We start from the raw sequence: 13,925 nt of genomic DNA on the forward strand, positions 1-13,925 counted from the left end.
TATACATCTTCATCATGACTAGATAGACACGGTGAGTTTGTCTTTACTATACACGTTCGATGTGATCCACCTCAGTAACAATCCTGTCAGATCGTCCATCCTTTGAGTATAACGTGTAATGTTACAGGTCGGCCGATCTGGTTTCGTGGTTAAAGTGAACCTTTTCGACATGTTTCCATGTTGTCCTTGCTCAGCAAAGCATGGACGCGATGTTGTCTGGGGGTTTGGCAAAAGGAGAGTGGGACGGTGGGCGGTGCTCGGGGTGGTGACTGAAGGCGGTGACTGTGTAGTTCTGACGTCAACTTTTTACGGAAGTCACAACGGTTCGTGAAAAATCACAGCTACTTTATGCAGGTTGTGTGCATTTTACTGTGGACTGACTGTTTTGAAACTTATATGGTAGTTAAATAGCCCCTAGACCTCAGTTATCGTGAAAAAAAGCCAGGAAATTTCAGTTTTGACAATATGGGAGATTTAAATCAATTACTTGTCTGATGGGATTTTTGAAATGTACAAAAACTTGCAAAATTATCTTCTTAAACTACAATAGGCACCTGATTCATAGAATGACCCTAGTAATATTTATTAAAATGTTGCTTTCTCAACTAATATATGCATCATGATGAACCTTAATGAATTCTTTGCTTTTAAGAGCTTCTAGTGCTTTTTTTTTTTTTTTGGTGTGCTACATAAATGTCTTAATGAATTACTAAAGACTGACTCTAACCTCCAGCCTATGTTCTGTCTCCAGCTCCTCCCGTCGGACTTAAGAAAGCCATCATCATCACACAAGAAATAGTGGACGGAGAAGTGGTCTCTCAGAGGGAACTTGAGCAAAATCTTACTAATCACAATGACCTGGAAGTTTCTGGGGAGGATCAGGAGTTGACAGAACAACTGGAGCTAGCAGTGGAAGAGGCAAAAGCAGAGGAAGAGAAAGTAGCAGAACAACTGGAGCTAGCGGTGGAAAAGGTGAAAGCAGAGGAAGAGAAAGTAGCAGAACAACTGGAGCTAGCGGTGGAAAAGGTGAAAGCAGAGGAAGAGAAAGTAGCAGAACAACTGGAGCTAGCGGTGGAAAAGGTGAAAGCAGAGGAAGAGAAAGTAGCAGAACAACTGGAGCTAGCGGTGGAAAAGGTGAAAGCAGAGGAAGAGAAAGTAGCAGAACAACTGGAGATGTAGCCTATCAGGATTTCCACAAAAAAAATATGAAGCAGCACAACCGTTTTCAACACTGATACTGATAAAAAATGTTTCTTGAGCAGCAAGTCAGCACAGTAGAATGATATCTAAAGGATTAACACTGAGGAATGGAGTAATGATGCTGAAAATTAAGCTTTTTATCAAAGGAATAAACTGCATTTTAAAATACATTAAAATAAACAGTTATTTTGAAATGTAATGATATTTCACAATGTTTAGTGTTTTTACTGTATTTTTGATTAAATAAATGCAGCCTTGGCAAGCATTAGAGACTTTTTCCAAAAACATTATGCTGCTGTTTTTTTGTTTTTTGTTTTTTTTTGGCGTACTTCAGAACAAATATAAAAAGCATGTTTATGCATGTTTGTTGCACCAAACCTGTAGGCCTATTTCTTTCTTCTGCTGGGAAAAAAGACTTTTGAAGAATGTTGGTAACCAAACATTTGTGGTTCCCACTGACTTCCATTGTATTTTTTGTGCATAATGGAAGTCAGTGGGAACCGAAACTGTTTGGATACCAACATTCTTCAAAATATCTTCATTTATGTTCAACAGAACAAAGAAAGTCAGGTTTGGAATGTAAACAATGACAGAATTGTCATTTGTGGTGTGTTATCCTATTTTGAAATCTCTTTTGTCAGTGATTGCAATGTGGACATCACACAATATTTCTGTTTCCATACAGAATTTTCCCTTGCTGCCCATGCAAATCTAGTGTGTACAACCCTGTTGAAAAAAAAAACATCAGCATATGCTTCCACTCTACAACTTGTAGTAATTCAGTGTACATCAAGCTCCGGTGCCCACGGAGCTGGTCACACCATGGATTCCAGCAGCAAGTTTGGTAGTCACGAGTCCAGTGTTTCCAGCCATCACTGCATCTGAAGATAACAAGTCAGTTTCTATGCATTTGAGACTGGCTTCCAGTTTTGCAAATCCACCACTGATCCCCATTTCCAGGAAATGGCCCCAGAGAATGAACACCCCTTTGTACATTCAATATTCATGAATCGAAAGTGAAAGTGATGATCACTAAATAAAAGGAAATCTAACTGCAAGCAGTCACAGGAGACGCACTGATAACACCAGGAAAACGCATTATAATAACAGGTACGACAAAAACGATTAAAAAAAGTGTAGGTAAACGCTTTATCACACCAGGTAAATATTATACCACTTGGCTGACCATTATCGGATCAACATCTTAATACCAGGTGGAAATAGGGATTCTCTCTGCACCGTTTGTAACATTAAATTGTTTATAATTCGCGGGCGTCAGGGAGCCGCTATCATATGCGGGAGACTCCCGGACATTCCGGGAGAGGTGGGATGTCTGTAAATGTCTTAATGAATTACTAAAGACTTACTCTAACCTCCAGCTTTCTGTCTCCAGCTCCTCCACCTTCCGTCGGACTCAAGAAAGCCATCATCACGCAACAAATAGTGGACGGAGAAGTGGTCTCTCAGAGCGAACTTGAGCAAAATCCTAATCACAACAACCACGTTTTTGGGGAGGAAGAGGAGTTAACAGAACAAATGGAGTTAGCAATGGAAAAGGCAAAAGAAGAGCAAGAGGAGTGGGGAAAACAAATGGAGTTAGCGATAGAAAAGGTGAAAGAAGAGCAAGAGGAGTTGGCAGAACAAATGGGGTTAGCAATGGAGTTAGCGATGGAAAAAGTAAAAGAAGAACAAGAGGAGTGGGGACAACAAGTGGAATTAGCGGTGGAAAAGTGGAAAGATGAGCAAGAGGAGTGGGGACAACAAATGGAGTTAGCAATGGAAAAGTGGAAAGATGAGCAAGAGGAGTGGGGACAACAACTGGAGTTAGAGGTGGAAAAGTGGAAAGATGAGCAAGAGGAGTTGGCAGAACAACTGGAGTTAGAGGTGGAAAAGTGGAAAGATGAGCAAGAGGAGTTGGCAGAACAACTGGAGTTAGAGGTGGAAAAGTGGAAAGATGAGCAAGAGCCCATTATAATAAATGTCATATTTACTTGTGCCCTTCAGCATAAATATACAGAAATTGAAACTGAAGTTATCAAACACTAAATTCTAATATAAATATAGATGAATCCTTAAAGCTATAAAAGTTCTTTTTTTCCTCTTTTTTTCTTTGCCCTTTGATTAATAGACATCACAGCAGCTGGTTATTAGGTTATTTTGGCTGCTATTTCTTTAAGAGCTGCCGCTGCTGAACGTGATGCGGATCTGACACGCATCATATTTTCTCTCAACTCTTTTTACCTTTTCTGACCCACTTCAGGTCTTAAAGTCTCTATTAATGAGCTGACGAGTTAAATCGGGTGTGTTAGATGAGGGAGACAGTGCTGGGCTGTTCCAGGACAGTTTTGAAAACCATTTCAGACATGTTCTAAAATGTGACTTATATAAAATATATTACATGCATGCACAGTTTTAAGGCATCTTTAATCGCCTTTTTGGTAACTTCATGACTTAACTGACCACTACATTGCATGCACGTAGTTTATTTCGCGCTTTGATATGAAAGGATACAGGCTACAGCGCGCATTTGTGGCGCATTAGTGGCGCATTTGTGAGTGCAATTGAAGAGCCGTGGTTTTTTTTCCGCGCTCACCTGGCGCTGAAGTGAAGCGGAGCGCGCGTATGAAATGTCTCCCGTTTTCAGTCGTTCTGCGACTAAATAAATGCACTTCTTGTCAAGAGAAAAAGTGACAGAAGCAGCAGTTGTGAGTGGGGTGGCCAACCCTATAGCCCCGCCCCTGTGTTAATTGCGTTAAATATTTTTTACGCGTTAAACTGAAAAAATTAATCGCCTGTGTTAATGCGCTAATTTTGACACCACTAACATATATATGTCGGATAAACTATATACACATAGTTAAGGATGAATCTGTAACACTTTAGTCAGAAATCAATAGCACATTTTACGAAAAGATTCAGTTTGTTAACATTAGTTAATGCATCAACAGTTATCATAAACTAACAACGCATGCTCATTTCTACAATAACCCTTTACAATAAGCTTCCATTTGTTAACATTAGCTAACATAAAACACTTATTTATTAACCTTAATGTCAATTTCAACATTTTCTAATACATTTTTAAAAACAAAAGTGGCATCTGTTCATATTATTTAATGAACCTGACCTGACATGAACTGACAATGAATAGTTTGAATGAAAGATTAATAAATACTGTAACAAGTTTATTGCTCATTGTTGCTTAATGTTAGTTAATGCATTAACTAATGTCACCTAATGGGACCTTTGTACTATTTCTACATATAATGATATGTTTTTTTTTTACATTTAAAGCTGTATAAATAAACATTAGCTAATGCATTATGAACAAACATGAATTAATAATAAACATTATGTAGAAATAAATATCCCTCTATATTAATAAAGGTTGTGAAAAAGGTTGCTCATTGTTAGTTCAAAATACTTAATGCATTAACTGTTAGCAAATGAAAACTTCCTGAAAAGTGTTACCCAGGAATCTTTAAAGTCTGATGACATAGAGAAGCACTTCACGTTCCAGTCATTGTGAATTCTTTAACTAAGGAGGTCGTTTTTACTGTGCAAATAATAACTGATTGAGGAAAACATCTAGTTTCTAAAATAAATTACAACCAAGAAGTGTTTGTTTTATACTTTATGAACTATAGAGGTCAACAGTGACTAGCAGCTTGGTTATGCAAACATTTCTTAAATTGAATTAAGTTAAATTCAATTCTAATGCATTTTTCCAGAGACATTTATCAAAATCTTCAAAGAGTTCAACAAGCTCTGAAATGAATCACAACATTTGAATTTGACTGAAAACAAAAATCTATATGAAATTTGACACTGAAAAGGCAAAACTGCAAAACTGTGATTACTTCACGAAGAATAATTTAAGTATAAAATGCCTTATTTTAGAGGTTTATTGCAAAATATTCAAATATATAGGATGTTTAAGATAAGACTTTTCTTTCACGGTGCATTATGGGAGTGGGTGGTTGCTGTTGAGCTCTTTTTCAATGGCAAGAGCAACTTCTCCAATTGGTGGATCTTTCTTCAGGATTATGTATTGACCTTCATTAGGAAGTCATTAAAAAGTTTGTTTTCCAAGTTAAAAGCACACTGACATATAAAAATTATTCACCAGAGCTCAGGTTCCTATGTTACTGATAATAATCAATTTCTCTTTGGCTCTAATCTACTAGAAAAAAAATGTCCTTTGATTCCAGAGAAGACGTATCTGCAGCATTTGGCCACATTTCAGTTTAAACAAGCTCAAACAACAACCAGCTAAGTTAGTAATATGAAAAGTACATGGTAATCTGCTCTGATATGATCAGCCTCTAAGAGACAGCGGATGGTGCCACGCCTCAGTGTAATTAATGAAAATTCAAACACACACTATCACAAATGAATCTTTTGCAAGCACACGCCTCTGGTGTTGAATAAAACCCAGAGATATGCACCAACATCAGCACAAATCAACCACCTCAACTGAGAAAAAGATTGAATTTTCAAAGACCTGGATGACTTTGTGCGGTTTCATATAAGTGTGAAATACTAATGATTGTGAAACAGCACTTACGACATAGTTTTCATCTCTTTCTTCTCAGCGTCGGGGCGAGCACGGTTGAGTACCTTGAGGAAGTCCGAGGTCTTGGCCCTCATACGAGTGTGGATGTAAGCCTAAAACGAGAGAAAACACACCTACTGTATGAGAGGAGAAAACACCTACATTCCCAAGATTAGACATTAACTTCATAGCAGTTTTCTTCACGCTGACAAATTTGTTTCATTTGGCCATACAAAGGGCCGAATGGTTGCAAACTGAGAAGCACATTACAAAGCAATTGCAATTACACATTACAAACTCAAGTCGATGTTGGGCAAATAGGCGTTTCTGAGGAGGGTCCCACCTTGGAGCACTTTATGTGGTAGTGCAGATAGTCCCGGAAGGTGTGGATGAGGTTGATGGTGTTGTCTCTGGTGTTGGCGTTGGTGTGTCGAGGAAACAGCACTGTTGAGAAATTATATCAGTATTTTTATTTGAAATATAATATGAAATTCACTGCAATTGTGACATGTTTGGGTAACCTATACATAAAGTTTGGAATCAGTAAGATTTTTGATGTTTTTTTAAAGAAGGCTGTATCAAGGCTGTATTTATTTAATCAAAAATCGAAATATTGTGAAATATTATTACAATTTAAAATAATGGTTTTCTATTTGAATATACTTTAAAATGTAATTTATTTCTGTGATGCAAAGCTAAATTTTCACCATCATTACTTCAGTTTTTTAAGTGTCACATGATCCTTCAGAAATCATTCTAATATGCTGATTTATTATCAACGTTGGAAACGGTTGTGCTGCTTAATATTTTTTGGAAACTGTGATACGTTTTTTTTTTTTTTTTTGGTGGGGGAGGGATTTTTTATAAATATAAAGTAAAAAACACAGCATTTAATCAAAATAGAAATATAATTTTCTTACAATATAAGTCTTTACCATCACTTTTTATCAATTTAACACAACCTTGATTAATAAAAGTATTAATTTCTTTCAAAAAAGAAGAAGAATAATTACTGACCCCAAACTTTTGAACTGTAGTGTATATTGTTACAAAAGATATCTATTTCAAATAAATGCTGTATACATTTTTTTGTTGAGGTATTAATTAATACATTTTATATATGTGACCCTGGAGCACAAAACCAGTCAGAAGTCGCACTGGTATATTTGTAGCAATAGCCAACAATACATTGTATGGGTCAAAATTATCCGATTTTTCTTTAATGCCAAAAATCATTAGGACATTAAGTAAAAATCATGCTTCATGAAGATTTTTGGAAATTTCCTACCATAAATATATCAAAACTTCTTTTTTATTAGTAATATGCACTGCTAAGAACTTAATTTGGACAACTTTAAATGTGATTTTCTGAATATTTCGATTTTTTTTGCATACTTTTTTATCTAGTATGATAAAACAGCGCTGCTTTACCCCACATACACATGACCGGAAGGAGCAGAAGCAGTCGACTGTGGCATAATAAAAGCCCTGCTGCTTTCGAGCCGTGTGTCACGCTCGTTCAGCGGCCTCGTTTCGCTTCGACGGCTTTCAGTCTCACCCTGCTTCATACTACGACATTAATAAATCATTAGCTCATCCATGAACATGATTTCTGCCCGAGTCCCGTCGGATTGCGTCGGCTGTGGGGATGAAGACGACAACTCCCATGATTCCACACTCAGTAACGGCGTCATCAAAATATGCCTTTGCTTCTTTGTTTGTTTTGAATACGCGCCCTCTAGCGGCCAAAACTTACATATTGTGCCTTTAAACTGGAAAATATGCAAAAAGACTAATTAAAAACTTGAGAAGTCGTTTTGCAGTGCAGTAACTATTTATAGAGGGTTATTATATAAATCTATGAAATTGAAACCAGAACTGTGTGTAATGTGTGTAATATAAGATCAATTTTATTAACTAAATACATTTAATAAGATAATCTGTAACAAAGATTAGTAAGATTAGTATCTGCTGCTCTGCATTTCTTGCGGCATGAACAAATAAAACAGAACTAAATAAGCACTCAGTAAACATTGCATGTTTCTAGATGCATCCTGGTTGCGTGAAAAACTGAAGTGGAATAGCGCTGGCAAATGTTGTTGGCTTTGATAAAAGGGTGTGGCACTTTTTTAATTCATTAAGAGGTTTGTGTAACTGCCATGAAGAGAAGCTGGGCGTTTGCTCTCTTGATCCGAATGCAAATAAAAAGTGCACCTGTCACAGGTAAGCAGCAGCACTTTGTTCTGGCCTCGTAACGTCCAAATTACCATGTACCAAGTGAACCTGACGAGAGTCTATATTTAACTTTGTTCTAACTAGCAGCTGTGGTTGATAATAGTGTTCAACCAGGGTCTGGAATGAACACTTGCCAAGTGCCATTTTCAAGTACAGACGCTAAATTAATGTTTATGTGTATGTGACCTCATGATACAAACCAAAAGTGATGTAGCCGATGTTGTCTCCCACTGCGGCGTCAGTGTCCTTCAGCTCCAGAGGAGGTTCTCTGTGACTGAACAGCACCTGAGGAGCCGTGTGACTGGCCCTCCTGCCCTCCTTAAACTCCTGAACACAGAGAAACACAGGCATCAGTCTGTCCTGTCATCATAATGACTGTCAAAACACCAACAAACAGCTGTTCTGGTGGTGGTTTCACCGCTGAAATTATTATGTGAAGGTAGTCAAATTAGACTAGAAATGCCCTGTATTTGTAAAGAAATTTCATTCAATGGATTATAAAAAAGCAAACATTTCCAGAAAAAAAAGAATTGCATTATGAAACAACATACAGAACTACCACATTTTGCTATAAGTTTGATTGCATCATATAATAATTGCTGTTAATAGTGTTCATCGTCTGTTTTATTACGTCTTAAATTGATTTTTCTGTACATTTCTGCCATATGTACATTGACTGACAGTCACCACTGATAAGCTACCACTAAATATTGTAGAAACTTAATTTGCTGTAAAGTTGCTTTGCAATGATTTGTATCGTGAAAAGCGCTGTACAAATAAACTTGACTTGACTTGACTTGACATTATAAAATATATTAAAATACAAAACTATGGAAGCCCATATCTGCCATAGAATAAAACAAAATAAATAAAAAAAGTTCGCTGCAACTTTTTTCTCGTAATTCTGACTTTCTTTCTTGCAATACAGATTTTTTGTTTCTGCAACAGAATAATAGTAAACAAGGTAACTGCGACTTTTTATCTCATAATCCCAACAAAATCATCTTCTTCAAAATGTGAGTTCAAATTTCTGAATTTATATATATATTTATTATATATAAAAAATACATAATTGAGAGAAAAAAAATCTGAATTATGAGGAATAAAATCTGAATTAAGGCCAAATATCAATTAACATTTTCATTTTTTATTCCATGTTGAAAACATTTATTTTTAATTGTAATAATATTTAATATTACTGTTTTTACTGTGTATTGTGATCAAATGAACGCAGCATATACACTGAGGGATATTTAAGTCTTCTTTTTCAGTTAAAATATCTAAAAATCCTTGAAACAGGATACATTTATAAGAAAAAATTGCATAAAATATTAGAACTTTTTTTCTAAAATAAATAAAATTATGCTAGTGCAGTAAGACAAAATACATTTTAAAGACACTATCTATGAAAACAAGTCTAAATATCTTATTCAGTGTTGCTTCTCAAGTAAATTTATCTTGTTTTAAGAATCTTTAGACATTTTTATACATCAGCAAAAAACAATCTTTTTTTTTTAATATACCTATAGTAGCCCTCAAAACATTTTTGGACACTTAAAAAGGCCTTAAAACCAGTTAAACTCTGCGGACCCGGATACGGGTCCAAAATGACGTTAAAAATGTTTATGCTTCATTTACATAGCCTTCCTTATATGGTATCAGCCCATATATGGGTTCATTTGAAAGCTTGGAGTGTCTTCTTTACAATTCCTTTTGGTTTTTATATTCATAAAGCAGTAAAATTAAGCTTAGAAATGTATTCGTCCCACACACGAATTTCCGCCTAACCATTGCGAATAATTTTTACGAAGAATGTGTATTTTATATATTTTTCACAAAAAAGTCAAGTCATATATCACAAGAAAGCTCTCATTCTCAGGAATTTGACGATGTAGATTATTTCATTGTGTGACAATCACAGATCGAATTATCTTCGATAGAACCGCGTTGAGGTATTAATTAATACATTTTATATATGTGACCCTGGAGCACAAAACCAGTCAGAAGTCGCACTGGTATATTTGTAGCAATAGCCAACAATACATTGTATGGGTCAAAATTATCCGATTTTTCTTTAATGCCAAAAATCATTAGGACATTAAGTAAAAATCATGCTTCATGAAGATTTTTGGAAATTTCCTACCATAAATATATCAAAACTTCTTTTTTATTAGTAATATGCACTGCTAAGAACTTAATTTGGACAACTTTAAATGTGATTTTCTGAATATTTCGATTTTTTTTGCATACTTTTTTATCTAGTATGATAAAACAGCGCTGCTTTACCCCACATACACATGACCGGAAGGAGCAGAAGCAGTCGACTGTGGCATAATAAAAGCCCTGCTGCTTTCGAGCCGTGTGTCACGCTCGTTCAGCGGCCTCGTTTCGCTTCGACGGCTTTCAGTCTCACCCTGCTTCATACTACGACATTAATAAATCATTAGCTCATCCATGAACATGATTTCTGCCCGAGTCCCGTCGGATTGCGTCGGCTGTGGGGATGAAGACGACAACTCCCATGATTCCACACTCAGTAACGGCGTCATCAAAATATGCCTTTGCTTCTTTGTTTGTTTTGAATACGCGCCCTCTAGCGGCCAAAACTTACATATTGTGCCTTTAAACTGGAAAATATGCAAAAAGACTAATTAAAAACTTGAGAAGTCGTTTTGCAGTGCAGTAACTATTTATAGAGGGTTATTATATAAATCTATGAAATTGAAACCAGAACTGATGTCTGTGTGTAATACTAAAGGTATAAGATCAATTTTATTAACTAAATACATTTAATAAGATAATCTGTAACAAAGATTAGTATTTTCAGTTACTGCTGCTCTGCATTTCTTGCGGCATGAACAAATAAAACAGAACTAAATAAGCACTCAGTAAACATTGCATGTTTCTAGATGCATCCTGGTTGCGTGAAAAACTGAAGTGGAATAGCGCTGGCAAATGTTGTTGGCTTTGATAAAAGGGTGTGGCACTTTTTTAATTCATTAAGAGGTTTGTGTAACTGCCATGAAGAGAAGCTGGGCGTTTGCTCTCTTGATCCGAATGCAAATAAAAAGTGCACCTGTCACAGGTAAGCAGCAGCACTTTGTTCTGGCCTCGTAACGTCCAAATTACCATGTACCAAGTGAACCTGACGAGAGTCTATATTTAACTTTGTTCTAACTAGCAGCTGTGGTTGATAATAGTGTTCAACCAGGGTCTGGAATGAACACTTGCCAAGTGCCATTTTCAAGTACAGACGCTAAATTAATGTTTATGTGTATGTGACCTCATGATACAAACCAAAAGTGATGTAGCCGATGTTGTCTCCCACTGCGGCGTCAGTGTCCTTCAGCTCCAGAGGAGGTTCTCTGTGACTGAACAGCACCTGAGGAGCCGTGTGACTGGCCCTCCTGCCCTCCTTAAACTCCTGAACACAGAGAAACACAGGCATCAGTCTGTCCTGTCATCATAATGACTGTCAAAACACCAACAAACAGCTGTTCTGGTGGTGGTTTCACCGCTGAAATTATTATGTGAAGGTAGTCAAATTAGACTAGAAATGCCCTGTATTTGTAAAGAAATTTCATTCAATGGATTATAAAAAAGCAAACATTTCCAGAAAAAAAAGAATTGCATTATGAAACAACATACAGAACTACCACATTTTGCTATAAGTTTGATTGCATCATATAATAATTGCTGTTAATAGTGTTCATCGTCTGTTTTATTACGTCTTAAATTGATTTTTCTGTACATTTCTGCCATATGTACATTGACTGACAGTCACCACTGATAAGCTACCACTAAATATTGTAGAAACTTAATTTGCTGTAAAGTTGCTTTGCAATGATTTGTATCGTGAAAAGCGCTGTACAAATAAACTTGACTTGACTTGACTTGACATTATAAAATATATTAAAATACAAAACTATGGAAGCCCATATCTGCCATAGAATAAAACAAAATAAATAAAAAAAGTTCGCTGCAACTTTTTTCTCGTAATTCTGACTTTCTTTCTTGCAATACAGATTTTTTGTTTCTGCAACAGAATAATAGTAAACAAGGTAACTGCGACTTTTTATCTCATAATCCCAACAAAATCATCTTCTTCAAAATGTGAGTTCAAATTTCTGAATTTATATATATATTTATTATATATAAAAAATACATAATTGAGAGAAAAAAAATCTGAATTATGAGGAATAAAATCTGAATTAAGGCCAAATATCAATTAACATTTTCATTTTTTATTCCATGTTGAAAACATTTATTTTTAATTGTAATAATATTTAATATTACTGTTTTTACTGTGTATTGTGATCAAATGAACGCAGCATATACACTGAGGGATATTTAAGTCTTCTTTTTCAGTTAAAATATCTAAAAATCCTTGAAACAGGATACATTTATAAGAAAAAATTGCATAAAATATTAGAACTTTTTTTCTAAAATAAATAAAATTATGCTAGTGCAGTAAGACAAAATACATTTTAAAGACACTATCTATGAAAACAAGTCTAAATATCTTATTCAGTGTTGCTTCTCAAGTAAATTTATCTTGTTTTAAGAATCTTTAGACATTTTTATACATCAGCAAAAAACAATCTTTTTTTTTTAATATACCTATAGTAGCCCTCAAAACATTTTTGGACACTTAAAAAGGCCTTAAAACCAGTTAAACTCTGCGGACCCGGATACGGGTCCAAAATGACGTTGCCATTGCATTAGATACAAACTTTGGAAGTTAGTGTTTGCTTATATATTTATTTAAAATATTTTTAAATAATGCAAACATATTTATGCATTTTCAATTGTGGCCTATTTGTCCAAATACATTTTGGGGCTACTGTACATACGTTACAGTGATATAAAATGACTTAACAAGTGACAAGCATACAGCTCTAACAATGAGCTCATAAGTTTTGAGGTCAGTCTAAATGAAGCCATTTCATTCTGTAAATACAGAAATGACAGCATTGCTTGACGTACGGTGGTTTAACCTTGTCATTTAAATGTGAAACCATGACAAAAAATGGCTGGATTGCAAAACACCCAGAGGGCATGTGTGTCAACAGCAAAAGGCAGCACAGAAATGGTCAAGATTGATAAAATGAGCGAACCTGCATGAACACTTTCCCGATGATGACGTCATCGTCATCCTTGAACACTGTGCTGAACACAACAGTTACTCTGTCTTTCTTAGACTCGATATACCTGAAACCAATGAGAGGAGACACAAACACAGATCAGATCCGAGCTGGATTACAAACTTTGTGCAGCAGATGCAAAACTGATCTAAAAATATTGAAATAATATTAGATGCACGTAAGAAGATTTTTAAATGGAAAAACAAAACTTTAGTATTTCTGTCTTGTTTTTTTAATTAATCTAATCAGATTTATAATACAATAAATTCACAAGATGTGTTCAAATATATTTTAGGTTTATCTGAATTAATAATTAAGCAGAATGAATTATTTTAAAATAAATTGTTAGATTTATGTTTAAAAGATTTTACCACTCAGTTTCCACAGAAAATCTATTTTTAAAAAAATGTATTTGTTGGAATTTGATTTAACCTATTCTGCTGCTTTCAAACTGTCAAGATTTGTAATAATGTAAAACTATATTTATTGCTAATTATATTAATATTATGCTATTTATATTGTAACCATTTTAAATTTTTTTACACAAAACGTATTGCATACACATTATCCTTATAGCCTCGAATTAGCACATTGTTGTTAATGTTGTCAATAAAATTAATCTAATTTAAAGGGGTCATATGATGTTGCTAAAAATAACATTATTTTGTGTATTTGGTGTAATGAAATGTGTTTATGCGGTTTAAGGTTCAAAAAACACATTATTTTCCACATACTGTACATTATTGTTTCTCCTCTATGCCCCGCCTTTCTGAAACGCGTCGATTTTTACA

The 13,925-nt window shown here is 35.1% G+C and overlaps 3 protein-coding genes across 3 annotated transcripts in view; 2 read left to right on the forward strand and 1 right to left on the reverse strand.

The window, feature by feature from the left end:
- The window catches only part of LOC107656510 (keratin, type I cytoskeletal 18), a 9,770-nt gene extending 8,591 nt beyond the window's left edge, over positions 1–1,179 (forward strand). The window contains exon 8 of the mRNA XM_016444391.1: positions 752–1,179. Within this exon, the coding sequence (XP_016299877.1) occupies positions 752–1,179 (428 nt within the window). The remainder of the gene's footprint in view (positions 1–751) is intronic.
- Positions 1,180–2,207: 1,028 nt separating this feature from the next.
- On the forward strand, positions 2,208–4,972 carry LOC107656511 (golgin subfamily A member 6-like protein 22). The gene is made up of 3 exons (XM_016444392.1): positions 2,208–2,310; positions 2,594–3,180; positions 4,934–4,972. The coding sequence occupies exons 2-3, from the start codon at positions 2,737–2,739 to the stop codon at positions 4,970–4,972; spliced, it is 483 nt and encodes a 160-aa protein (XP_016299878.1). The 5' UTR covers positions 2,208–2,310; positions 2,594–2,736.
- A 769-nt stretch (positions 4,973–5,741) lies between these two features.
- Positions 5,742–13,925, reverse strand: part of arpc2 (actin related protein 2/3 complex, subunit 2) — a 17,902-nt gene continuing 9,718 nt past the window's right edge. The window contains exons 6-9 of the mRNA XM_016444410.1: positions 13,108–13,201; positions 11,288–11,414; positions 6,099–6,199; positions 5,742–5,868 (exon numbers count right to left, since the gene is read on the reverse strand). Coding sequence (XP_016299896.1) covers positions 5,764–5,868; positions 6,099–6,199; positions 11,288–11,414; positions 13,108–13,201 — 427 coding nt within the window. The 3' untranslated portion in view covers positions 5,742–5,763. The remainder of the gene's footprint in view (positions 5,869–6,098; positions 6,200–11,287; positions 11,415–13,107; positions 13,202–13,925) is intronic.

Source organism: Sinocyclocheilus anshuiensis, unplaced genomic scaffold, assembly GCF_001515605.1.
Source record: "Sinocyclocheilus anshuiensis isolate Anshui unplaced genomic scaffold, SAMN03320099.WGS_v1.1 scaffold1473, whole genome shotgun sequence".
Lineage (NCBI taxonomy): Eukaryota > Metazoa > Chordata > Actinopteri > Cypriniformes > Cyprinidae > Sinocyclocheilus > Sinocyclocheilus anshuiensis.

Coding starts and splice junctions, on each gene's coding strand:
- LOC107656511 (XM_016444392.1), top strand. CDS start 2,737: ATGGAGTTAGCAATGGAAAAGGCAAAAGAAGAGCAAGAGGAGTGGGGA. Junction 3,181..4,933: donor AAGAGCCCATTATAATAAAT/GTCATATTTACT, acceptor ATTTTTCCAGAG/ACATTTATCAAAATCTTCAA.